The 26,172-nt window shown below is 44.0% G+C and overlaps 1 protein-coding gene across 1 annotated transcript in view; it reads left to right on the top strand.

The window, feature by feature from the left end:
• The window catches only part of LOC311239154 (polyamine-transporting ATPase 13A3-like), a 75,749-nt gene that overhangs the window by 8,240 nt on the left and 41,337 nt on the right, over nt 1–26,172 (top strand). Inside the window, exons 5-15 of the mRNA XM_084327409.1 lie at nt 4,785–4,849; nt 15,353–15,436; nt 15,945–16,014; nt 16,141–16,275; nt 16,887–16,959; nt 17,306–17,437; nt 18,902–19,069; nt 21,037–21,194; nt 21,654–21,842; nt 22,882–22,943; nt 23,497–23,647. Of these exons, the coding sequence (XP_084183535.1) occupies nt 4,785–4,849; nt 15,353–15,436; nt 15,945–16,014; nt 16,141–16,275; nt 16,887–16,959; nt 17,306–17,437; nt 18,902–19,069; nt 21,037–21,194; nt 21,654–21,842; nt 22,882–22,943; nt 23,497–23,647 (1,287 nt within the window). The remainder of the gene's footprint in view (nt 1–4,784; nt 4,850–15,352; nt 15,437–15,944; nt 16,015–16,140; nt 16,276–16,886; nt 16,960–17,305; nt 17,438–18,901; nt 19,070–21,036; nt 21,195–21,653; nt 21,843–22,881; nt 22,944–23,496; nt 23,648–26,172) is intronic.

Genomic DNA, 26,172 nt, shown 5'->3' with positions numbered 1-26,172 from the left:
CTCCGGCGTTGGGTGCCTACATTCCACCCGACACCGGAGCAATCAACACATCAGACGACGCAGAGGACCACACGGGAGGACGAGACGAGACCCTGCCCTTCCCCCACCGAAGGCCACCCGGTCAGCGAGTCATCACCCGGCGGGATGGAATCAACGCAGCCCCCTCCTGCCCCCTCCCCACGGAATTTCACCACCCGGGCATCGAGACGGAATCAACACAGACGCTAGCAGATGAACCAGGACATGACAAAGAATCACACCCACCCCCCCCCTCCCACACACGGACCAAATAATAACAGCGCCCCCCCCCCCCCCCCCCCCCGTCGCGGGACACCCACCCTGATCAAAGGACCCCCCCCCCCCCCGGACATCACAGAGCCCCCCCCCCTCCCCACAGAAGAAGAACCCTACCTTTTTCTCAAGGATATAGGCAACACAGCAAATAAAAACGGACATCATATTTTCCATCTTAATGTAAACAGCCTTAGGTCGCTTTCACATATAGTTTTGGTGGACTCGGTGCGGTTCTGGGGGTGAAGTTGCAACATTGTTGCATTCTTCATTTGGTTCGCCTGCGTTCACATAGAGAAATCTGTCAGCGGACCGAGACCTTCTGAACAATGTCACGCGGTCGAAAAGGGCGCTTGTCTATTGGACAGTGGAAATGTGTGTGTGGTTTGCGATCCTGTGTGTGCGCGCGCGCGTGTGTGTCTGTGTGTGTACTGCGGAGCCCTCCAGATCAGCGGAGCCAAGTTTTGACATGGCATTGATCCATTGTTCTATTGAAGCACATTACCACCATCCTCTCGCTAAACAACTTGTAGACCACAGTGTTTTTATGAGTGCCCACAAGTAGCTGTTTTAATAATATAATAAGCCGCGCGCCTCGGTAATAATAATAAGCCGCGTTTTTTCTTCCTTCTTCCCAAGATGCACAGACATATAGATAGATAGATAGAGAGATTAGATGCAGTGTGCTTGTTTTGCAGTGAGTGCTGCAAGCAGTGGTAATAATAATCACTTCCTATATTTGGTTCGCGTTTGGTCCGCTGAAGCCGAACCGAGACCTACGTTTTCAGGCGGACTAGAGTTCGCCTGCTTGGTCCGCGGACCGAGTTCGACGCGCATTCACACAGACCCGAAAAACCGGACTATCGAATTCTGGTCCGAAAGTCCGGACCAAACAGCCCCTGTGTGAAAGCGACCTTAGACACAAACTGGCAGAAATAAGACAGCATTTCATTAGCGGTAAGGGAAACATTCTATGTTTCTCTGAAACTAAACTGGATTCATCAATAACAGACCCGGAAATGGAATTGGAGGGCTATTCAATAGTCTGTAATGACAGGAATAGGCATGGAGGTGGTGTCTGTATGTACATTCATAAAGACACCAAATTCATTAACCGTACGGACCTAGATCATGAGGCTATTGAAACTGTTTTTGTAGAAATTCTATTTGAAAGGGCTAAATCTGTTCTAGTCGGCACAATTTACAGACCGCCAGACCAAAATGGCTTTTATGATGTGTTGGATGCGTGCTTAGGTGGAGCTGAGGATGCAGAAAAGATCCTTATTGGGGATTGGAACACGGATATGCAACAAAGATGCACCCGTCTTCAAATCCTTCAATAGGTTTTGTGATCTGCACGGCCTCAGCCAGCTAATCACCCAACCCACACGTGTATGTGAGTCAACTCAGACTACCATTGACCTCATCCTGACCTCTGACAAGTCCAAGATCTCCAATAAAGGGGTTATAGCATGCGGGTTAAGTGATCATTATATGATATTCTGTACCCGCAAAAAGCTAAAACAAAAGGCTGGCTGTCACAAAGCAGTCACATCTAGAGACCTCAAAACCTACTCTAGCGAGGCCTTTAACCTTGAACTGGAGAGTCTGGACTGGTCAGATGAGCTCAATGGTACACTGGTTGAAGAAACATGGCTTGGTTTCAAAACCAAATTTTCAACAATACTAAACAACATGGCCCCCCTAAGAACCACCAGGGTAAAAAATCGCGCTGAGCCATGGATGCACACTGAAATACTGACCGCTATGAAAACCAGAGACAAAAAATGCTCTGAGTTTCGTAAAAGTCAGTCAAAGCTTACCAAAAGCACTAGCAGTGAACTCCAAGCCCACGTGACTGAACTCAAACTGGAAAGAAACAGACTAAGAAATGACGTAAACTCTGTGATCAAAACAGCAAAAGAAAATGTCATCAATGACAAAACCGAGGAAAACAAAAACAAACCATGTGAACTTTGGAAATTACTCAATAACCAACTAGGCTGCAGTAAAAAACTTAAAACCAGATTCTCAAACATAAACATAGACGGACAACACGCTCATCACAGACAAGCTGGATGTAGCCAATTACTTAAACAGTTTCTTCACAAACATAGCCACAACACTGGTAAACAAACTACCCTCCCACTCAGGGCAGTATGGGGTAGAACACATAGTAGCATATTACAAGAACCTAGGGGTCCACAAAGACGACTTCAAACTGGAAATGGTAACAACAGATGAGGTACTCAAAAAACTGAGTGCCCTCCAACCTAACAAGGCCACTGGCCATGACAACATCCCCTCCAAATTCCTCAGAGCCGCCATCACCCCAGTCATCACACACATAATAAACCTCTCCATAAAACAGGGACACGTCTCCAAGGACTTCAAAATTGCGAGAGTAACACCCCTGCACAAAAAAGGCAGTAAATTAGACCCTGGCAACTACCGCCCTGTTTCTATCCTTACCTCCATCTCGAAAGTCATGGACATTTCTTTATACGAACAGGTCGAAAAATACCTCGCGGAAAAAAATCTAATCTACGAATTCCAATTTGGCTTCAGAACATCCCACTCCACTGACACATGCCTTCTCTATTTAAACGACGACATCAAACAAGAGGTGGACGCGGGCAAATACTGCGGCATGGTCATGCTGGACCTACAAAAGGCCTTTGACACTGTCAATCACACCATTCTGATTGACAAGCTAAAAGCAATTGGTTTTGATAGTCTATAAGTGAGCTGGATGCAATCCTACCTGGAGGGGAGAGAGCAGATGGTGGAGGTAAATGGTACCCTACCCCCCCCCCCCCCCCCCCCTCACAGTGAGCTGTGGTGTTCCACAAGGAAGCATACTAGGTCCGCTACTGTTCCTAATTTATGCAAATGACATGTCGTCAGCTTGTGACTGCAACCTGTTCCTGTTTGCGGACGACTCAGCCCTGCTGGTCTCTGACAAGAACAAGTTACAGGTTGAAAAAACCCTCATCTCAGAACTAGGCAAAATCTGCATATGGCTCGCTGATAACAAACTATCATTACACATGGGAAAAACAGAGTCCATTCTCTTCGGTTCAAATAACAAACTCAGCAAGACCGACGGCTTCTCAGTTACAGTGGGTGACAATATTGTCACAAGGAAAGAAGATATTACCTACCTGGGTTCCATCCTAGAGGCAAATCTTTCCTGTGACAAAATGGCATCCAATGTAATAAAAAAAGTCAACCAACGAACACGATTCTTGTACCGGATCTCCTCACTGGTAAACAAGAATACCCTGAAGACTCTGGCAGGAGCACTCATTCAAGGGTACTACAACTATGCTTGCACCTCATGGTACCAAAGCACCTCAAAGGCGCTAAAAACAAAATTACAAACATCTCAAAACAAACTGGTCAGACTACTGCTTGACCTTACTCCTAGAACCCACCTCACCCCTGCCCACTTTGACAACCTAGGATGGCTTAGAGTAGACGACAGAGTACAGCAACTTGCAATGGGCCTGGTCTACAAGATACACTACACGACCAAGGTACCCATGTACATGTCAAAATACTTCCCAAAGGTCAGTGAATACCACAATCACAACACCAGAGGGAGCTCCACAAATCATGTTAAACCCAGATTCGGCTCAAACAAGGGACTAAACACGTTTCGCAATTATGCCACATCAATGTGGAACGCCCTACCCAAAGCTGTAAAGGAATGTGAATCACTACCCACTTTCAAAAACACTAAAAAAAACACCTACGGGAGACTGCAATTCGAAACTTGCCCCTGTAAATGTCCTAACACAACCCCCCTCCAATGTACAGTAAATGACCAAGTATGGTCTTGTCAATATTCCAATGTACAGTTTTGCTTGTTCAGTTGTACAGTGTCCCCCACCCACCCCTCCTACCAAACCCCCACCCCCCACCCAACCACCTCCAATGTACAGTCCCCCCACCCCCCCCCCACCTACCCAACCTCCTCCAATGTACAGTTTCTATGTCAAATGTATATACACCCTTTTCTGGGCTCTTTTCGTATCACAAACTGTACTGTATTTGCAAATCTGGTATGTCATAAATGTATAGATGTAGCAGTACTGTCTATCTGTATGTCATGTATGTCATATATGTTATGATGAATTGAAAATGGGGGACCCTGATGTAAACAAGATGAAAGTCTTTCTCTGGTCTGCATCCCCTTAACAATTGTATGTATTGAGCTGTACTGTACTGTACCCATTCTGCAATCTGTTAATAAAGTTTTCAATCAATCAATCAAACGGGATGGGAAAAGTGCAGAGACATTTAATCGGCGACTCAGTGCATGTGTGTGTGTGTGTGTTCCTGTGGGTCGCCCATCTCACGTGTGTGTTAAAACTGCACTTCTAGTCTAACAATTATTATTAGGTTTATTATGTATATCAGTGGTTATGAGGGACAACACAGGAAGCTGGTATTTAACTTGTAACTAACTCTCTCTCTCTCTCTCTTAGATCCGGTGTTTCACCCACCACAGCACAAAATACTACTGGAACGACCATAACTTTGAATTTTATAAGTAAGATCCCCATTGAAATACACTGTGATGCTAATATGCTTGTCATCAGTATACGTGGCATTTCTTTTTTTATCAAATATTTTTATTGCTTTTTTTTCTTTTTTTTCATAACAAGACAACACAATACAGTAATAACAATAATAAACAGCAATAATAGACAGGACTTCACATGACAACAGCAGCAACAACAACAACAATGACAACAAATTAAAATAACAAGAATAATAATAAAAACCAAGTATAAAATAAAATAAGTTGCCACAAAATATACCAGTAAAGGAATAGGGAAAATAAAACATTTACTATATAACAGGCTTCCTGAGCCCCCTCCATCTCTAGACCCGGCAGCCGCGAACCCCAACCCCGGAGGACCTGGAGTCCGGTGCCCCCGCGAGCCAAAGCATCACGCCTCTTTAATGCAGAGACCCGCAGAGACCACGAACCACAGCCCCCCCAGTCCGAGCTCACGACCACCAGACCCACAGCTAAAGGGGCCCAAAAAATATACATAATTAAAATTACAAGAAAAAACAATGTGAGTTAAATATATAATATATTATCCAGCAATCGAAAGTTATATGCGCTCTTTAAGCTTTGCAACTGCTGCCAACCAGATTGCAATATTCGACTTGTTAACCCCTAAAACCCGTGCAGTGGATATCTCCAGATATATCGCATCGAGATAAGTGAGAATCCATACCTTCGGGCATAGCTTGTCTGGGTGTATCCATCGTGAAGCAATACATTTTTTGGCGGCTGTGAGGCCGGCTAGAATGAGTCTCTTCACATGTGTAGAGGTCGGTAATTGAGAAACCTCATTCAATAATAATACAGAAGGCAGAACAGGTATGGTCAGAGAGAAAATATCTGATAGCTGGGTGGTAATCTCTTCCCAAAAAAGCTCAACAGGAGGACATTCCCAGTACATATGCATAAATGTTCCGATGGCACCGTTTGGACATAAGGTACATCGAGAGTCAGGTCTGAGACCCATTAGATTCAATCGTCTAGGGGTCAAATAAGTCCTATGAACAAAATTTAGATGAATCTGTTGGTGATCTGGGTTGCGTGAGGACAGCTGGACATTTTCCCAGACTGCATCCCAATCAAAATCTACATCCAACTCCGGGACATCCTTTCTCCAAATCGTATCCAGGGGGAGGTCCTTATACGAGGACGTAAGTAAATGGCGATAAAACTCAAACGAAGCCTCTCGATTGTCTCTTTGTCATAGAAGAATTTGTGAAAACGGTGACGCTCTAGTGGAACATCCCATGGAACGCCATGAGCCCTCAGGGCTGCTCTTATTTGTAAATAAAAGAAAAAGGAGGTTCCGGGGAGATCATATCCGTTGGATAGATCTTGGAAAGATCGGAGACCAGAGTTATCGAAGATCTCCCCCAACGTGTGGATGCCTTTCTTTTCCCATCTAGGGTACCTAATAGGTTGTTGTCCAATAAGGAGTAAATTGTTATTAAATAGAGGGGAATGCGTATGCCATTTATGGCGGTTAGTACATGCTTTCTGGGTGTCACGCCAGGTCTGGATCACATGTGTGATAAGAGGGCCAAATCGTAATTTGCATTGCTTAATTGAAATGTTGGTATACACAATATCCTGAAGTCTATAAGGGGACACCATCTTCTCCTCCAATGGTCGCCAAGACACGGCTGCTTGAGCGTCAAACCAAGTGATCAGAGGTCTCGGAGAGAAAAATTGAAAATAATATTTAAAGTCTGGAATTGCTAAGCCTCCATCGAGTTTACTTCTTTGGGCAGTTGATCTCTTCAAGCGCGGGCGTTTATTATTCCAAACGAATTTATATGAGGCAGAGTGCAATTCTTGCCAATAACCAACAGGAGGAGGAAACGGGAGCATTGAGCTGATAAAATTAATTCTGGGTAAAATATTCATTTTAATTATTGACGCACGGGCCTGTAATGCATTTTTTTATTTGGACCATCTGTTGAAGTAATTTGTAATCCTGTCACCCAAGCTGGAGTAGTTATACCTTACCGTCTGGCTAATAGTAGGGAATATTTCAATTCCAAGACATTTAAAGTGCTCCACCATAAGTATGTTTGCAGGCAGGATGGTAGCCTTCGCAGGCTCATTAAGTGGAAGAAAAGCAGATTTTGGCCAGTTGATCTTAAAGCCGGACAGGCTGCCAAACTCATCTATCACATTGAGAAGATGAGGCAGAGAGACGGAGGGATTCTTCATAAACAGGAGTACATCATCTGCGTATAAGCTGATATGGTGATGTGTGCCCTGAATTGAAACAGGAGATATAATTTGGGATTGTCTTATGTATTGAGCTAGACGTTCGAGGGATAAGGCGAAAAGACCGGGACTAAGAGGGCAACCCTGTCTAGAAGAGCGCGAGACAGAGAAGAGTGGCGAGCAGAACTTTCCCGTTAAGATCATGGCCGAAGGCCCTGTGTAGAGAACTTTGATCATATGAATGAAACCATCTCCCAACCCCATCCTTCTAAGAACTGCCCACAAGTAAGACCACTCCAATCTGTCAAATGCCTTCATTGCCTCCAAGGACATGACCGCTGTAGGGACTGCAACATCCTTGCTGGCATCAATCACGTGCAGTAACCGTCTGATGTTATCAGTAACCAGGCGGCCTCTTATGAAGCCGGTCTGATCAGGGTGAACTAGAGATGTCTTATGCTTTTGAAGTGGGGTGGCTAGAACTTTGGCATATAGCTTAAGATCGGCTCCGAGGAGACTTAGGGGCCTGTAGCTGCCACACTCGGTGGGGTCCTTATCTTTCTTGAGTAAAACAGATATAAGCGGCATATTGACATCTCTGGAAAAATTGCCCTCTTTGATTGAATGGAAAATCATTGAGAGTAATAAGGGACCGAGTACATCCCAGAATGCGAGATAGAGTTCCGGTGGGATGCCGTCCCATCCGGGAGCCTTGCCCCGTTGCATATCTGCAATCGCCTCTCTAAGTTCAGCTAGCGTGATAGGTGCAGCTAACAGTTTAGCACTATCTTCCGAGTAAGTTGATTTGATCAAGGAAATCCTCCAGCTTGGTATGATCAAAGACCACCTCTGACTTGTACAGGTTGGAATAAAAAGAGCGAAATGTATCATTAATCTTTTTGGGGTTGGTGGTTACCTCCCCCTGTTGGTTCTTAACACTTTCAGTGCCCAGCAGGGGGCGCACATTTAGTGCTTGAATGCCCACCATCCACTTCAATGTTAGCATTAATATCGCCTAATCTATGTTTTAAATAATGGCTATGTGTCTAATCTGCCCGTTGCTTATCAATGACTCATTTTCCAGTCAACATTGTCTAAGCGGATTGTTTTTTTATCGGTTAATTTCCGTTTTATAGCATTTTGAAAAGCCCTCGTTTTCCAGGGGGGAAAAAAAGAATCTGTGATAAACGTCATGTACTGTAATATTCTAGAACGTTGTCATTTTTCGGCCTATTTATGAATAGTTTTCAAATAAACACTAGATTATCGATAGTATATGTGTACGTATGCACGCTGGTGCCGCGAGCTGAAAATCGATTCTCTTAAGGTGCTCCCATAGTCGAGCGGACTGTACACGGACTGGATTCTGCGGAGGTCCACTGGACTCTTTGAGCTTTCATAGTCGAGCGGATCTCCGCGGACCAATTTCCTACATGTCTCGCGCCAGTTTACACCAGTTTACACCTCGCGCCAGTTTGTTTGACACCAAGTGGGCACCGCGGATGTTCGCACGTCAGAAAATAGGAGCTTCGCACTTGGACTCTGCGTTGGGTCTGCTTTGAGTACCCTTTGGGTCAGCTTTGAGCCCGCGGGAGTCTGCTCCGTGTATGGTCCGCTCGACTATGGGAGGGCCTTTAGTTCCTGATCGCTCGCACAGTCAAACAGCCATATCACATATAGGGGAAAAGCTTATATCTCTGTGAAAACAGGTCTGATTATCCTAAGACTGGTAAAATAGATTCCTTACCTGAGATCAGATGGTATCCAAATGGATTATTACAATTCCTGATCGCCATTCCAAAAATCGATCCAATGCGTATACTGTAAAACACATATTACACACTGTGCTGAGGGTCCACAATGAATCTGATCGGCTCCGGTTGCATGCGTGAGAAGTAAAATGTGGATTCCGGAGTTTTTTTTTCTCATCCATTTTCATTAAGTCCAATCCAAAAGGGTGCATTACCATCTGGGAGACGATAGGGTGCGCTTTTTTCACATCTGAGCGCCTGGTGGGGCAGGTTTACCAACGGTAGACTCGGTTGATGAAATATGAATTCAGATCGCTAATAAAAAAAATTAAAACGAGAATTCTCGTGATGGGCATTCAGGGGGCGGGCTGATAACCCGAGATATCTCGTGATGGGCATTCAAAGTGTTAATGGAAGGGATATCCGCAAATTGTTCACTAGCATGTATCTTCATAGCTAATAGGTGACTAGGCCTGAACCGTGAAAGTAGTAGTGCTGTCTTGTTCTGTGCATTTGAAATTCAGATTGTTGTCTTAAAATGGAGTTAATCTCTTTTTTCACTACCTTAATTTGAAGCTCCAGTCAGCTAGAGTAGTTGTGCTGCAATGAAGAGATCAACGTGGTATGAAGCTTTTCCAGTTCCACCAGCTTGGAAAGACGTCCCTTGCGGAGAGTAGATGCAAAGAGAGTAGTGTTACTTCTGATAAAACCCTTAACCGAATCCCATAGAATTCTGGGATCCTGTACTGTGCAGCTTTCTATTGTGGTGGTGGAGTTTAGGTGCACTTTAGTCTGTGTTTGTAAATAAGTAATGTTTTTTCTTGTGTGCAGCTTTACTCCCGCTGCTGGGGTGAAGGGATGGACAGGATGCCACTCAGTTGTAAAAAGGTTTTAATTCTCTCTCCAACAGGTTACAAACCTTGAAACAAAACACACATTCAATCAATAACTACCACAATACTACTATCATCGCTTACACACATCCACTCACCAGTTCTCACTCGTCTCCCTTCGCTGCTGTCAAATTCCCCGCAACTTCCTGTTTACTAGTTTCACTGACACCACGTGACTTATCTCGACCAATTACAGCCCACTCCTCGCTACGTCCCTGGATCACATGTGAAATGAATACACCTCCATTCACAACTTTAACCAAGCATACAGTGCCTCCATACATCCGAAATGACAACATAATTATAATCATAGCTCAACTACCACTAATCAACATTCACATAAAAAACACAAAAAAAAACATTACTTATTTACAAACACAGACTAAAGTGCACCTAAACTCCACCACCACAATACAAAGCTGCACAGCTGTTTCAGCCCAGCTGAAAAAGGCGTCAAGTTCGTCCGAGAAGTCTCAGAGCGAGACGGACAAGGCTCCCGGGCTCTCTAAGAAAGGAGAAAAAGAGCCCTCTAGCGAGTCCGGAAGTGAGGAAAAGCTCTGGGGGGCAGCCATCGTCAATCTCGTTAAACCTGAGAAGTTCAGCAGCTTGACCAAGCTCTGTGGAGTGATCAGCTGGGTCCGCCGAGCGGTGAACAAGTGGCTAATCCGAGGAAGAGCCATGGAGAGAGCAGAGTGGGAGGCCAAACACTCAAAGGAGAAAGAGGGCAAGCCTGTCCTCGACGCATGGGAGCTTGGGGCCGCTTTCCGAGAACTTTGTTTGGCAGCTCAAAAAGGGGTAGCATTCCCTGAGTCAACACTGAACAGGCTCGTGGTAGTCAGGGAGGAGGTGTCAGGGCTTCTGGTGTGCTTTGGAAGGGCCCGGGCAACGGGAGAGTCAGGAGTGCCTCTGGTTCCCTATAGAGCTTGGGTCAGTACCCTCGTGGCGCGAGAGTCTCATGAAGCCAACCATGAGGGAGTCGCTGGTACTATGTTGCGGATGAGGAGGAAGGCTTGGGTGGTTCAGGCTCAGCGGGTTGCAAGGAAGGTTGGGGACTGGTGCGTCTCCTGCCGGAAGACCAGAGCAAAGATGTGCCAGCAGGTTATGGCTGACCTTCCCTCTGAGCGGACTGAGCCGGCTGCCCCATTTGAGTTTACAACTCTGGATCTGTTTGGCCCATACATGGTCAGGGATGTGGCAAAGAAGAAGTCTAGGATGAAGGTCTGGGGTGTGGTGTTCTCTTGTATGGCTTCTAGAGCTATGCACGCCGATATGGTGGAGGGCCTGTCCACAGAGAGCTTCATGGGCACTTACCAGAGATTCACAGCGCTCAGAGGACACCCGAAGAAAATCTGGTCAGACCGGGGCACAAACTTTGTTGGAGCTCGGCCTGCACTGAAGGAACTCTATGTTTTCCTAGAAAGTCTCGACAAGGATGAAGTAAGGGGAAAGGCTGCCAGGCAAGGAACCGAGTGGATCTGGGTGTTCCACCCAGCCGACTCACCTCACAGGAATGGTGCGGCGGAAGCAGCAGTCCGCATTCTCAAGCAAGCGCTGAGTAATGTGGGGGGTGGCGGGGACCTCACAGGACTAGAGTTCCAAACTATGCTCTACATGGCAGCCAACTTATCGAATGAGAGGCCGATCGGCGCCAGACTCCAGGTCCAAGATGACGCGGTAGAGGTGATCACCCCCAACACCCTGCTACTGGGGAGGGCTGGACCCACAGGGGACTCACGGAGCTACGAGTTCCAGGGCTACCCATTTGTGAGATTGAGAGCAGTCCAGACTGAAGTAAACAAGTTCTGGCAGCGGTGGAGCCAGCTTGCTGGACCAGGCTTGTTTATCAGGCCTAAGTGGCATAGTAAGGCTCGCAATGTGGCAGTCGGAGATCTTGTTTGGCTTGCCGATCAGAACACGCTAAGGGGTCAGTTCAGACTGGGCCGGGTTGTGGAGGTGGCCCCTGACGTGAATGGGGTCGTCCGTGATGTCAAAGTGAGAACATGCCCCAGCTGTCCAGTGGCCTCGGGCAAGCGTCCGGAGAAGACCAGCAGCGATCAGAGACTCTCTATTATCCTCAGCAGAGACGTCCGAAGACTCGTGGTGCTCTTACCTGTAGAAGAGCAATAACGGCACCCCATGAGAAGGTTGATCCGAAGATTCCACCGCCAAAGGAGAGCAGTTATTTGTTGTGGTCTCCTTGGGTCTAGAGTCCAGGATACCAAGTGGGAGGTGTGCAGCTTTCTATTGTGGTGGTGGAGTTTAGGTGCACTTTAGTCTGTGTTTGTAAATAAGTAATGTTTTTTTTGTGTTTTTTATGCTGTGCGTTTATGTGAATGTTGATTAGTGGTAGTTGAGCTATGATTATAATTATGTTGTCATTTCGGATGTATGGAGGCACTGTATGCTTGGTTAAAGTTGTGAATGGAGGTGTATTCATTTCACATGTGATCCAGGGACGTAGCGAGGAGTGGGCTGTAATTGGTCGAGATACGTCACGTGGTGTCAGTGAAACTAGTAAACAGGAAGTTGCGGGGAATTTGACAGCAGCGAAGGGAGACGAGTGAGAACTGGTGAGTGGATGTGTGTAAGCGATTTGTTTTAAGAATGATAGTAGTATTGTGGTAGTTATTGATTGAATGTGTGTTTTGTTTCAAGGTTTGTAACCTGTTGGAGAGAGAATTAAAACCTTTTTACAACTGAGTGGCATCCTGTCCATCCCTTCACCCCAGCAGCGGGAGTAAAGCTGCACATGTACCGAGCCTGCATTAAACTGCAGGAATGCAGTGAGCTTCTCTTTAAATCGCAAGTTAAACTCCCAGTTTTTCAGCAGTGTAGAGTTAAAGCGCCATCTAGGGGCACGGGACGTTATTTTACTGAGTGAAACCTTAAGTAGGATACCTTTGTGGTCTGAAAGTGCTATGGGTAATAAGTCAACATCAAAGCTATCAAAGAGCCGTGGGGAAGAAAAAACATAATCAATCCTGGAAAAAGTCTTATGTCTCGATTAGAAGAAGGAATAATCTCTCGCGGATGGGTTGAGCGATCGCCACATATCGATTACCCCGTGTCCTTAGACCAGGCCTGTAGGGCCGTGGTAGCTTGCTTCTGATCAGAGGTTTCAGCGTGACTGGACCTATCAATCAATGGATCCCAAACTGCATTAAAATCAGCTCCTACTATTAATGAGTAATCAGGTAGTTTCAGCATTGCTGCAGTGAGTACAGCATAAAAGTTAGCGTCATACAAATTAGGGGCGTAAGCAGAAATCAGCGAAATTTTTCGGTTCGAACATTCTATTTTAGCAATAGTGATTCTGCCTTCTGCATCGGACCACACATCTAACAGTTTAATATTCAATTTCCGCTTCGCTATTATGGCTACCCTACGGGCCTTGGTGTCAAAAGAAGAATGACTCATGTTATGGTAAAATTTATTTGCCAGTCTTGCGTTATCCGCCAATAAAAGGTGTTTCACTCAGTAATGCAAGTTCCACTTCCTTCCTTTTTAGCCACGTTAGTACACTTGTGCATTTATGTGGTATATTGAGACCCCCTGTATTCCAGATCAATATGTTAAAATTAGCCATAGTCTAAAAAGGCTGCAGTATGACTGAATGTAATTAGTTTGGAGTAGCACACCATAACAGATATATATCCATTTGTTAAGGTCCTATTGAGATCCGAGCGTGAAAACAAACATAAAACAGAGCGAGTCGACTGGAAAGAAAAACAAAAAACCACACAATCCCCCCCCCCCCTTCAAAATACTTGTCCGGTATCGATCAAACATCAGTTGGTCAACCCTGACCGAGCACAGCAACCACAACAACAATATGTATCTTAACCATACTAATAACTTGTAAGGTATATTGTAACAAATTAGAAAAGAAGAACCACTTCACTCAACTGAGAGAAGAAATCTATGCAACGTTCAATGTGCAGTTTAAAGTGCAGATGGTAACAACAGGTGCATTAAAACACAATTCGTCTGAGATGAACTAGAGCAGACAATAAAAAGGCAAATGCGTTAAAAAGCACAGGTCGTCTGAATTATACTTGAAAAAAGTCAGTGCAACCGGAGCAAAAGAGCCACAGTAAACACGTGGCAATGGTAATGTTAGCTAGGAGAGCTGGTCAACTGGCATTCCTTGAGCTTAGCTTAATCAGGCTAAGGCCTGTTAACCTGATTCACATAGATATCTTCGCCAAGAGAGAGCCATCCCTCTCGACCGGCAGATACGCTAGCACATAGCTCGTTCGAGTGAAAACTATGAAGTACAGTTCGTCCAAATACAAACTCGAAAAAAGACAATATGCATAACAGTCAATGCGAAGTCCAGTTGCGAAGTTCAATGCTCAGACAATAAAAAGACCAATGCGTTAAAAAGCACAAGTCGTCTGAATTATACTTGAAAATAGTCAATGTGCATACCCATTTCTGGAAATATACAATGTAGATAAACCATGAGTGTTACCGTTCTGTTGGACCGAAAGGCAGTGGAAGGCGAGTGGAATGTTAGTTAGCTGAAAGAGCCCGATAGTTAGCATAGCTTGTGCTTAGCAAACCAAGGCCCCGAGTGCTGTCACTCACCGGTGCCTGCCCCGCCGGGGCCGGCTCACCATCCTCGGACGGGGGGGATGTCATGTCGCGTCGGAGGAACTTCTCCGCCTCGGACGCCGATGTGAATAGGTGGTTGCAGGAGACAGCTCCGCGGCCCTCCTTGATCTTCAGAGTCGCAGGGTAAATTAGGTAGACTTCTAATGCCCCTCTCTCTCGCCTTAGAGAAGGCCCTGCGACGCCTGGCGGTATGGTCGCTGAAGTCCGCGGCGAATCTGAGGGTATAGTTACCCATTTTTGGAGGGTGTTTTCTGGCCTCTCGTAGAATAGCCTGTCGTGTAGGGAACCGCAGGCAGCAAAAGATGAAAACGCATGGACATCCAGCCTTCTCCGGGGGGCCATTCCTAAAAATTCTATGTGCCCGCTCAATCTCCGGTTTAGGGATGGACGGAAACCAATGTGGAATCATCTTTTCGAGGTATAGAATCGGCGCATCATCTTCAATGTCCTCGGGCAAGCCGTAAATTCTAACGTTGCACCTTCTATTCCGGTCCTCCAGGTCAGCGATCTTATTTTTGTAAAAAAGGAATTTATCCTCGATCTCCGAAATCTCCTTTCTTCCACTCTAGTGAGCCGCATGGTCGCGCTAGCTACCTCCTCCTGGAGCGAGTCCAGTCTGTTGGTTAGCTGGAGCATGCTAGCCTCGAGCTCACCACGGAACAAAGACCTGATGCATTCAATGTCCACCTCATTTAATGTCCCCTTCTTATTCGATATTTGATTCGCCATCTCTGTGAAGTATTATGTGAACGTATGTTGTGAAATTAACATTGTAATTAATTTATAAGTGGAGTGGTCGCTGAGCTCGGAAAAATTACGCCGCCATCCGATCTGAACGTAAACCGGAAGTCTATACGTGGCCGTTGTTATACTTTTTTTCTTCCCTCGATAGTTCAAAACCCCACAATTATCTGGGATCTAGATTAATAGGATGATAATAAATGCTATTAGTCATACCTCAAGGCTAGCTTGTGTACAATACTACAATGGAGATGATAGAGTTTGTGTTGCTTTTCTAGAGGCTTAGAGGATGCGAAGGTGAGCTGCTCCAGCATCCACTCTGACCACAGCTCCGGTCTCAGCAAGCAACTACAGGACTACAGGTACTGCTGGCATGTGTGTCTTATATGTACTAGACAAGAAGGAAAGTGAAAGGAAAATGAAATGAGAAATATCCACACTCACAAAATATAGTCGTGGTAATAGCATTTAATGCAAAGCAGTCAAAAACAAACTGGCCACTCACCCTTCTCCAGGTGAGTTAGTAGTGTGATGATTGAGTACCAAAACTGTGCATTAATTACTATTTTAAAATGTTTGTACTTTATTTTTCTATTCTAAAAGTCCCCTACACACACGCACATGCACATGCACACACACACACATGCATGCTGGTTTTTCACCAGAAATGTTTTGCAAGCGGGGTGCTGCAGACCCATGTGGGTCCCTTGCACAGTGTTGACATGTGGAGGAAGCTGTGGAGACGACATGTCCAGACATGCGTGTATTCACACACAGCTCACTGCTGCCTGAATCAATTCCACTCTGTGAACCTGGGCTATGGGTGCCATACCTACGGTATATAGATTCCTTCCCGTTTCTTTTCAACAGGAGGTTGTTTTTTGAGGAGAACGAGATCGCCGTAATGGTACCCTCTTTATTCAAGCTTCTTATAAAAGAGGTGCGTTTATAGTTTCTTAAGCTATCGTGTTTCTTTTACTGTGCTCCTTTTGGCATTATAAAATACCAATACGTGTACAATACATATTCAACCCCCTCTTCTGTTTCCTCTCCCCCACCCTCTCAGGTGCTGAATCCCTTCTATATCTTCCAGCTCTTCAGTGTGATACTGTGGAGTGCGGATGACTACTACTACTATGCCACAGCCATCGTTTTCATGTCTTTCATATCAATAGCTACCTCACTGTATACCATCAAACAGGTGGGTCAATAACCAAGCATCCCAAGATCGCTTCTCAGGTGTCAGTGGGACTGAGATTTGAATTGCTTCAACTTCAAGTTTGTTTATTATTTGTCACATATAAAATACATGTACTTTACGGTGAAATTCTTGGTTCTGTATGAGCCCTTGAGAGTGTGCTTCATACAGTAAAAAAGTAAGTAAAAGAGGAATATACAATACAATATACAATCTAAAGTACAATCTATGTACAATGAGTAAAAATGAGTAAACAATGAGGTACAAATGCAGACAATGAGGTACAAAACTTTAAGCTAAGGTGCAAATGAGGTATGAATCTAGTGCAAATCTCTTTAATAAATAGATAAATATAATGTAGTGTTAAAGTGAGTGTTAAGGTGAGTGTTTGTTTAAAGTGAGTGTGTGCATGTGGATGTGTGTGCAATGAGTGTAGATGATGGGTTGTTACATAGAGTCATTGAGCATCCTGATGGCTTCCCACCCAGTTGTGATTGTGTGTGTGTGTGTTTGATTTCAGGTATATTTGTTTCATCTCCTGATATTCTCTCTCTCTCTCTCTCTCTCTCTCTCTCTCTCTCTCTCTCTCTCTCTCTCTCTCTCTCTCTCTCCAGCAATACGTTATGCTGCATGACATGGTGGCAGCTCACAGTGTTGTACGTGTCTCGGTGTGTAGAGGAGGTAAAGGTAAGTGTCTGCGATGAGGAGCAGTGGAGATAGATCGCTTGACGGTAATCTAGCCTGTGAATCATTATCCATCAACAAGTACACATGGTTGACGGCGTACTGCGGTTGTTATGGTAACTGTCTGAAGTACTGCTGGATGTAAACACTTTATCAGGATGTATTTATTTCCCTGTTGTCATGGTTTTTCTCGTGATATGGCCACTTCCACGTAATGCATCCATTACCCAATAGTTTTCCAACCACAGCCATGTCTGTAGATTGAAGTCACCCTCTTTATGTACTATGGAAAGTGCATGGAAATTAGTTTATTATTTTCTGTGACCTATTTCCCTGACTGTTTTCACAGATGTTGAGGAAGCCATGTCCACAGAATTGGTCCCTGGTGATGTCATAGTTATTCCAACCAATGGGATGATCATGCCATGCGACGCTGTGCTGGTTCGAGGGACTTGCATTGTGAACGAGAGCATGCTCACAGGTGACTCCAGGCAGCTTCTTTTTCTTAGTGCTTACCGGTAAATGTTTGCAGTGTTGTAAGAGACACTATTGTTCCAAAATAGAGTATGTTTGTCAGAAATATTGTTTGACTGCTATCTATATTTATATTATATAAATTATATTATTATATATATATATTATATGTTTAATGTTCTCTCAATTTCAATAAACAAATAGTTTGGACTGTAGAGACTTAGAAAAGGCAACATACATACATAATGCAACTATGTAATACGTATGCACATCTATTTAGTAGAGCCTATAGTAGTAGAGTATACTGTTTGTCAGTGCTATTGGTTGGAAATATTAATGCTGCATGGCATGCATATTTCCAGTTCAAAGTCTGAATTTCAGGATTCACTACGTCAAAATTCCGTTATCAATTCACGGGAGAAACCAGTTCCCAGACAATTTCCAGTTTCTATGTGGGTTACAGATGGGCTGATTTGTGGGTTCCATTGATAACCCAACTGTGTTTTCCCAAGTGGGTTCTGAATGGGATAAGGATGCAAGGATCCATGTATGACCCAGATGGACTGCCCATCCTGAGCATAAACCTACTGCCCAAAACTAATCCACCTGGACCCCTAACAGTCAGCCCACATGGGTTAGCCCATGTGTAGCCCACACAGTATTTTAACTCAAATGGGTCCCAGATGAAATGACCAACCACAGCCCATGCACATAGCCCATACATGACCCAACCAGGCCCCACACAGTTGATGGGCTTGCCTTTGTGTGATCCACATGGATAGGTGGCCACAGATAAAATGCCCATTCCGAGCCCTTACATATTACCCTAAAGTGACCCACCTGGTCCCTGCACAGTTAGCCCACATTGTTTTATCCATGTGTGCCCCATATAGGCAACCCAAGTGGGCCACAGATAAAATGCATACCTTTGGGCCCAAACTACCTATGGGCCCAATTGGTGACCCACACAGTTGGTCAGATGGTTAATCCATGGGGGGGCCCAGGCCCCAGATTAATTGCGCACTTTGAGCCCACGCCCAGTTGTCACCCATGAAGCCCACATATAAACCACTTGGTACACGCACATGAACCTGTTGGCCGAGCTCTCTGTTGGCTTGGGGAATGGCTATAGCCATTTTGTTATTCAAATTTCATATACCGGTAGTATAATATCTACATCCTGATCCGCAATGCACACTTTTTTAGAAATGTATAATAATAATCTTTATTTTAGTCATCTTATTTTATTCTATGCTAAATGTATTGTATTGCACTGCAAGTTTTTTAGAACTGTATATAGTCATCTTTATTTTAGTCATCTTATTTATTTTATTCTATGCTAAAATTATTGTATTTTTATTATTGGAAGCTGCTATAGTCGAGGGACCACAATGAATAGATTTTCACTCTTCTTGCTGTAAAGTACTGAAATAAGTGACAATATCTGAATCTGAATCTGAACCATCTTCAGGGGAGAGCGTACCTGTTACCAAGACTAGCCTCCCCAGCTCAGGGGAGGAGGGAGCCAGCACCTACGGTACAGAGGAGCACAAGAGACACACCCTGTTCTGCGGCACCCATGTCATCCAGACCCGCTTCTACACCGGGGAGCTGGTCACGGCTGTGGTGGCTAGAACTGGTGAGATTGGAAGGACTCGAGCCGTATATTGTCCTCAACTGAATGAAAGACTCACTAGTTCTAACCTTTTTAAAACATACTGTATACAGTATATGTACACACACGCATGCACATTTCAATGATGGCGAGTCACTCAGTCAATAACCGACATTGTAGTGGTGGGAATTACGGCTCTTTGAAGGGAGCCGGGTCTTTTGGTTCCGTTCCTTTCCAAGTCGTTTATCGTTATAAAAATAAAAACCCACATTTTTGGTTTATCCACGGAATAATCTCTAGGATAATGATAGGATAAGATTTGGATCAGATTCAAACGTAGATACTTAAAGGCCCTGGAAACAAAGCCTGAAATCATTAGAATGTACAGTATAGTATGTATGATATCCAACATGAGTGTGATATTAAGCGTCCACCAAAGTTTGAATGAAAAAACATAGGCCTATATTAAGGTGACAAGACGTCCCCGATTTTCATGAATTTAGTCATCTTTCCTCAACCATATCACGTCCCCGAAAACGTCCCTAATTCGTTCTTGAAGGAAAAATACCAACTGCTTATATCCTTATCGCATTATAGAAGCCAGAAAGGGTCCCACGTGACATGTTATTGTTCCGGTTATGAATTTACTAGATTCATAACAACCTTTGAGTGTGAACAATAAAGTGCATGCAGCATTTAGATTCATAACAACAAGATCCTCATGTGTTCACGTAAAGAGAAATGGATTTAGGGCAGGCGGTGAAATGGGCACAACGAACAATAAAAAGAATGGCTCCCACCAAGTATGACTCGGTTCCCTTCGTTCGTGAAGGTCACATCACTACCACATTGCCTCGTATAGGACTGCACAGCACAAGGCATGTTGGTTACTGATTGAGTGACTCCGCATTGTTGAAACACGCACGAGTGAGTCTCACACTGGCATCAACGTATCCGGGTCTGGCTTCACTAGGCTTGCCTAGTCTTGTTTTTTAATTAATTTGTTCTGTGATCTACTCATGCTGTTAGGTCTCTTTCTGTATTCTCAACATGCTGCTAGTAAAAATCTACTTCTCTCAACACTTTGTTCCACTTTTTCTTGTATTTGGTTCTCCTCAACGCAGCGCCCGTGGCAAGATATATTATGACTATATTATGAGAAATTTAAAATGTGGACCCGAATACTGTCCCAGCTTGCTAGCTCAACAGCATCCCAGCTTTTCTCGTGCGACAGTGTCCCAGTTTGCTAGCGCAACAGCGTCCCAGTTTGCTAGCACAACAGCTTCCCAGTTTGCTAGCACAACAGCTTCCCAGTTTGCTAGCACAACAGCTTCCCAGTTTGCTAGCACAACAGCTTCCCAGTTTGCTAGCGCAACAGCTTCCCAGTTTGCTAGCGCAACAGCTTCCCAGTTTGCTAGCGCAACAGCTTCCCAGTTTGCTAGCGCAACAGCTTCCCAGTTTGCTAGCGCAACAGCTTCCCAGTTTGCTAGCGCAACAGCGTCCCAGTTTGCTAGCGCAACAGCGTCCCAGTTTGCTAGCGCAACAGCATCCCAGTTTGCTAGCGCAACAGCATCCCAGTTTGCTAGCGCAACAGCATCCCAGGTTGCTAGCACAACAGCTTCCCAGTTTGCTAGCACAACAGCATCCCAGTTTGCTAGCGCAACAGCTTCCCAGTTTGCTAGCGCAACAGCGTCCCAGTTTGCTAGCGCAACAGCATCCCAGTTTGCTAGCGCAACAGCATCCCAGGTTGCTAGCGCAACATCGTCCCAGCTTTACTAGCGCAACAGCGTCCCAGGTTACTAGCACAATAGCATCCCTGCTTGCTACCTCAACAGCATCCCAGCTTTGCTAGTGCAACAGCATCCCAGCTTCGCTAACGTAACAGTGTCCCAACTCTTGCTAGTACATATCTGGAGATATGCACTATACGCTAGCAAGCCGGGACGTTGTCCTGGCTAATGTTCACATATCTGTTATCTGTTCTTTCTCAGGCTTCAGTACAGAGAAAGGTCAGCTGGTACGTTCCATCCTCTACCCTAAACCTACTGACTTCAAGCTGTACCACGATGCCTACCTCTTCCTGTTGTGTCTGGTGGGAGTGGCAGGGATTGGATTCATCTACACCATCGTCCTCAGCATCATGAAACAGGTGCCTCTCCTGTTCTATACTGTAGCGCATCCAAGTCAGTGGGAGTAGAACAGAGAACTTTCTAGTCCCCATGGACCTGTCTCAAAACCCTGCCCTCTTTTCTTGATCCTCCAATCACAGCTGTCGCTTACCTCTGACTTCCTCGTACAACTTTGTTTGTACAAAACTTTGTTTGTACGAGGAAGTCAGAGGTAAGCGACAGCTGTGATTGGAGGATCAAGAAAAGGGGCAGGGTTTGAGACAGGTCTCGTCATCAAATTTTCTTTTTTCAATGAGGATTTCCAATGGTGCAATTTTGCTGGCAGATTTAGCCTGGTCCAAGAATAATATTTTGAAGTGAAAGTTTTGACGAGGCCTACTCCATATCCATGGCTTGATGGATTTGTCTCAATGATGATAAGCTCTGATTTATGTTGTTGTGTGTTAAGTCGACTGTATTTTCCCCTCCGTGTCATCTAGGTCCCAGCTAAGACCATCATCATTGAGTCTCTGGACATCATCACCATCACTGTTCCCCCGGCGCTGCCAGCAGCCATGACAGCTGGCATAGTCTACGCCCAGCGGCGTCTGAAGCGTGTTGGAATCTTCTGCATCAGCCCACAAAGGATCAACATTTGTGGGCAGCTCAACTTGGTCTGCTTTGACAAGGTAGGCCAGACAAAACTAACTGCCATCTGGGAATGTGTATACAGGGAGGGATGTGAATTTTCGTATTATTCTTATTTTATTTTTTTTATAATTACTTGATTATTATTATGAATTTTCTTTATGACCATTGGCCAATCATTCTGTTGGACAGAATATGACTTGTATACATTTTTCTTATGAGTGGGAATTATACATTTATACAGGCCTTGCATGGAATGTTTGTGTAGTTCTCTTTCTTCCAGCATGGTTGCCTGTAACCATTGGTAACAGCTTTCAAAAGGAAATGCCTAATTTCTGTGCAGTGGTAGAGCAGGTAAAACACTGGAAACATATATTACTATTTTGCTGTGACTTTGCTGGACAAGATCCAGTAATAAGACACCAAATTAATACATTTCTGTTGATATATTTCTCATATTATCCTAGTTATATTTCATCTATAACATAGCTGTGTTCAAATAGTGACAAAGGGAAAAGGGAAAAAGAAAAAAGAAAAAAAACATATATATATATAGTAGGCCTATATATAAAAAAATAAAAAATATTTAAAAAAGAAATAAAACATAAATAAATGTTTTGTACATAAAACTATGAAACGTTTGTAACCTTTGCTAAATGATATACTGAATTATGTTTATTTTTTGTATTTAATCTTTTTGTGTAAATAGTGTAATGTAATGTAAAAAGGGTAGGCAATTATAAGCCTCGGCTTCAGCCTACACCTTTTCGGTCATTTTATTTTTTAGTTTTTTTGGAAGTTCTACTACTATGCTTTGTAAAAAAAAAAGAGAAAAAAAATGACTGAAATCAAATCTATAGCAACACATAGCAACCATTGTTTTGCACATAGCAACCATTGTTTCTTCATTCTAAACATTCTGTAAAAGGCCTGTATTTGTGTTGTTGTCTACAACAGTTGAGCTACCGTGCCTTCACACAACATAATAATTCCTCCTTTTAGCATTAGAACATGAGGTTGTCAGCATAATGACATGTGACTCTCCTGCTTCCCCCCCCCCCCCCCCCCCCCCCTACACAGACTGGCACCCTCACCGAGGAGGGCTTGGACCTGTGGGGCATTCAGAGAGTTGAAGATGGCAGGTAGGACAGTGCTTTGTGACAGGGTTGTATTTTCACTGTTTGTCCTTCCGTCATGGCCACTGGCTAGGGTGCTTTCCCCTGCTACTTTTGTCTGTAATATGCTTTCTAAGATCAACCATGGTAGACAACAATACTGATTTATTATTGATTTATTCAAACTCAGCTACAGTTGTGTGTCATCGTTTCAAGACAGTTGTTTTGCACATAATCTCACACACAACCAAACCGCTTTGCACACGTTCATTTAGTTTGACAGTTATTGTCATCTGGGACAGTGAATCCTTGTATTTAGTTAATTACAGCTCAATGAAATGATAAGGTAGCAGTCCCTATTAGAAAAAGTATTGCTATTTGTTTATCTACATCATTTCATGAAGCTGTAATTAAGAAAACACAAGGATTCAATTCCCCCCATGATATCACCGGTGGTGTGTGAGATTATGTGTAAAATAAATCAGCATTGTTGTTGTTCTTTTGTGAAGTGCCCCTTTAATGCTTCTAGTTAATAGAAGAATTTCAATGGCGTCGTCATATCCTCCCTCTCCCGTCACAGCTTTTGTCCCCCAGAGGACGAGGCAGCAAAAGAGAGTCTGGTGAAGACAGTGTTTGTGGCCTGCATGGCCACCTGCCACTCACTGACCAAAATAGAAGGAGAGCTCTCCGGAGACCCGCTGGACCTCAAGATGTTCAACGCCACAGGCTGGGTGAGGATCTGTTTCTCTGTTTCGTAACGTCAGTACCAAGCATGCTTGGTCACAAGCACACATTCCCCCCTTCGCTGACCTGGATACCAGTCTGTATTTGAATAATGCTGTGCCAAACTTGGCGCCTTGGCAAGACAAATACCTCTTGGCTAAAACGGGTACAGTTGGGTGCCATGGACACTCTTTATTGACAATCTGGGCTTGTCTGAAAAAGCCTGACATTTTAAAAGGAAACAGGGAGGTTGAAAAGTTTGAATGTAGAATATAAAAATTACGTTCACTGTCTCCTCCTTGACAAACTTTGTGCTATTGGCAATTTTTTCAAAACATTCTTTTCTTTGGTTCAATTCATATCTTTATCACAGATGTCAGTGTGTCTCTTATTTTAAGATGTTATGATCATAAAAGATATGACAAACCATTATTCATCCCGGTAGGGTAATTTTGGTGTCATGTTGTTTCCGGCCGGTCCACCTCGCTTGAAATTGCAATGTATTTCCAATGGACACATTTCTAAATCGTCTTGTTTAAAACAAATAAAGCATTAACATTGGCATGGTGTACCTTTTTGTGTGTATTCATCCAGAATCTATAGCTCAACATGAAAAAATTCGCAATTAATCGTAAAATATAAATATTATGTATCATTTTATTTCAACCAAAAATGCTTAAACAATAATGTTAGTGATAGAAGGGAACTCATTTTGTGCAAAAATGGAAAGCTTGCCAATGTTCATGAGGCAGAATTGTTACAATAGCCGATAATACATTTTCCCAATGATAAATCCCTATACGGGTGGACCGCATAGGAAACTAAGGGCGTGTTCACACCTGAAAGTCTGTGGATAGTCCGGTGGACCAAATGTGAAAATGATACATTACATTGTTTGATTTTGGTCTGCGTTCACACTACCCTTTTTGGTGCGGATCTAATTTGTAAACAAAGGACATACAGTCGCCAAGTCGTTCATCTATTGGACTATAGCAGGGGTTCCCAACCTTTTTTCCCCCAGGGACCCCCAAACATCTCTGATGAAATTCCTGGACCCCCCTCCTAATAAAATACCATAAAATACGTATTTTTTTGTCATTTTAACACTTTGGGTGCCGGGACCCGTCTTTAGACGTCTTTGCTGGCCATGCTAAAGTTGCCGGGGGACGCTGTACGTCGTCTTTATATCAATATTTCAAAAATCTGCGATCGGATTCATAATGTCCCTCCGCTGGCCTGAGATTCACCAGCAGGACCCACTGAGCTCTCTGGCGGTTCAGGAGCGCCATCTGGTGGCCGATCGCGCAACCGCTTAACAGGAAGCGCAGTAGAGGTTGTGCTAGATGTCCGTATTGCTTCCGGCCACTCGGGATAGGTTCCGGCACTCTAGCTCGTCACACTACATAGCGATCGATTGCCAATAACTCGATAAACAACATGATTTGGACGTATATACCATTATACAAGCTGGAGATGGACCGGGTAATAATATATCCCATAATGATAAAATTTCTACTCGACGATGATCGCCCAACGGCGCGCGGAGACTGGGGTGAGTTTCAGCGTGTAACGTTACCGTCTTCGATAATAACTGATATTATCAACATTTGACCCACATTAGATGATTGGTATAACGCTGCCCACGGAATTATAAACGCCCCCTCGCCCATCCGGTCAACATCAGATGACGTGTAGTAACTTCTAGAAGTACGTCTAGTTGGAATTTTTTATATCGCGCTGATTGCCATCAAACTGTATTTCATCATCAATATAATGCATTTGGGGCTATATATCACGTTCTGGAGAAAGCTGCAGAAAGAGATGAAAACATACTTATACATTAGACCATACTTTACTATGAATATGTGAATGAAAAAGTTTAACGTTGCTACACAATGAACAATACATATAGGACTTTGAATGGGCCCTAATAATGGCAATGTAGCAATAGAATTTAAAAAGTTATAGCCCTGCAAAGAAGGGGACTTTCTCCATAGACAAATAGCGCTGGCAATCTATGGTATATCATTAATTTAACCTTAGGCAACCAAAGTGTTAATACTTTTTTTTGTCATTTTAATAACAAACTGCTTATACACAGGCATATGCATCATAATTAGACCCACTATGCTTCTTTGACTTGTGCTTTCAATCAACAAATCTCATCTTGCACCATATGTATTTCAAAATGTTGGCCAATATTCAAATCCTGTATTCATCCTCTCAAATAAGGCCCTAATGGTGAACGGTTTGCATTTATGTTGAATGAAGTAAGAATCCACTGCAGTAAAAATATCCTCACCTCGAGTGGTGGTAGTAAGGTTGACTGACATGAGAATGTCCTGCTTCAGATCCTCATTTTCGATATACTGCACATAAACGATGAGCACAGCCTCGTCTGCGACAGTTGTAGTTTCATCAAGTTGTATGGCAAATGGACCCTTTCTAAGCTTTTCTGACAGCTGCTGCTCGCAATCACTTGACATCTTATCAATTCGGTCTTTCACTACATTGTTCGAGAGTGGTACTGATT

This window comes from Notolepis coatsorum (assembly GCF_963971535.1).
Source record: "Notolepis coatsorum genome assembly, chromosome: 13".
Classification (NCBI taxonomy): Eukaryota; Metazoa; Chordata; class Actinopteri; order Aulopiformes; family Paralepididae; genus Notolepis; species Notolepis coatsorum.
This window is presented reverse-complemented; position numbering and strand designations above follow the sequence as displayed.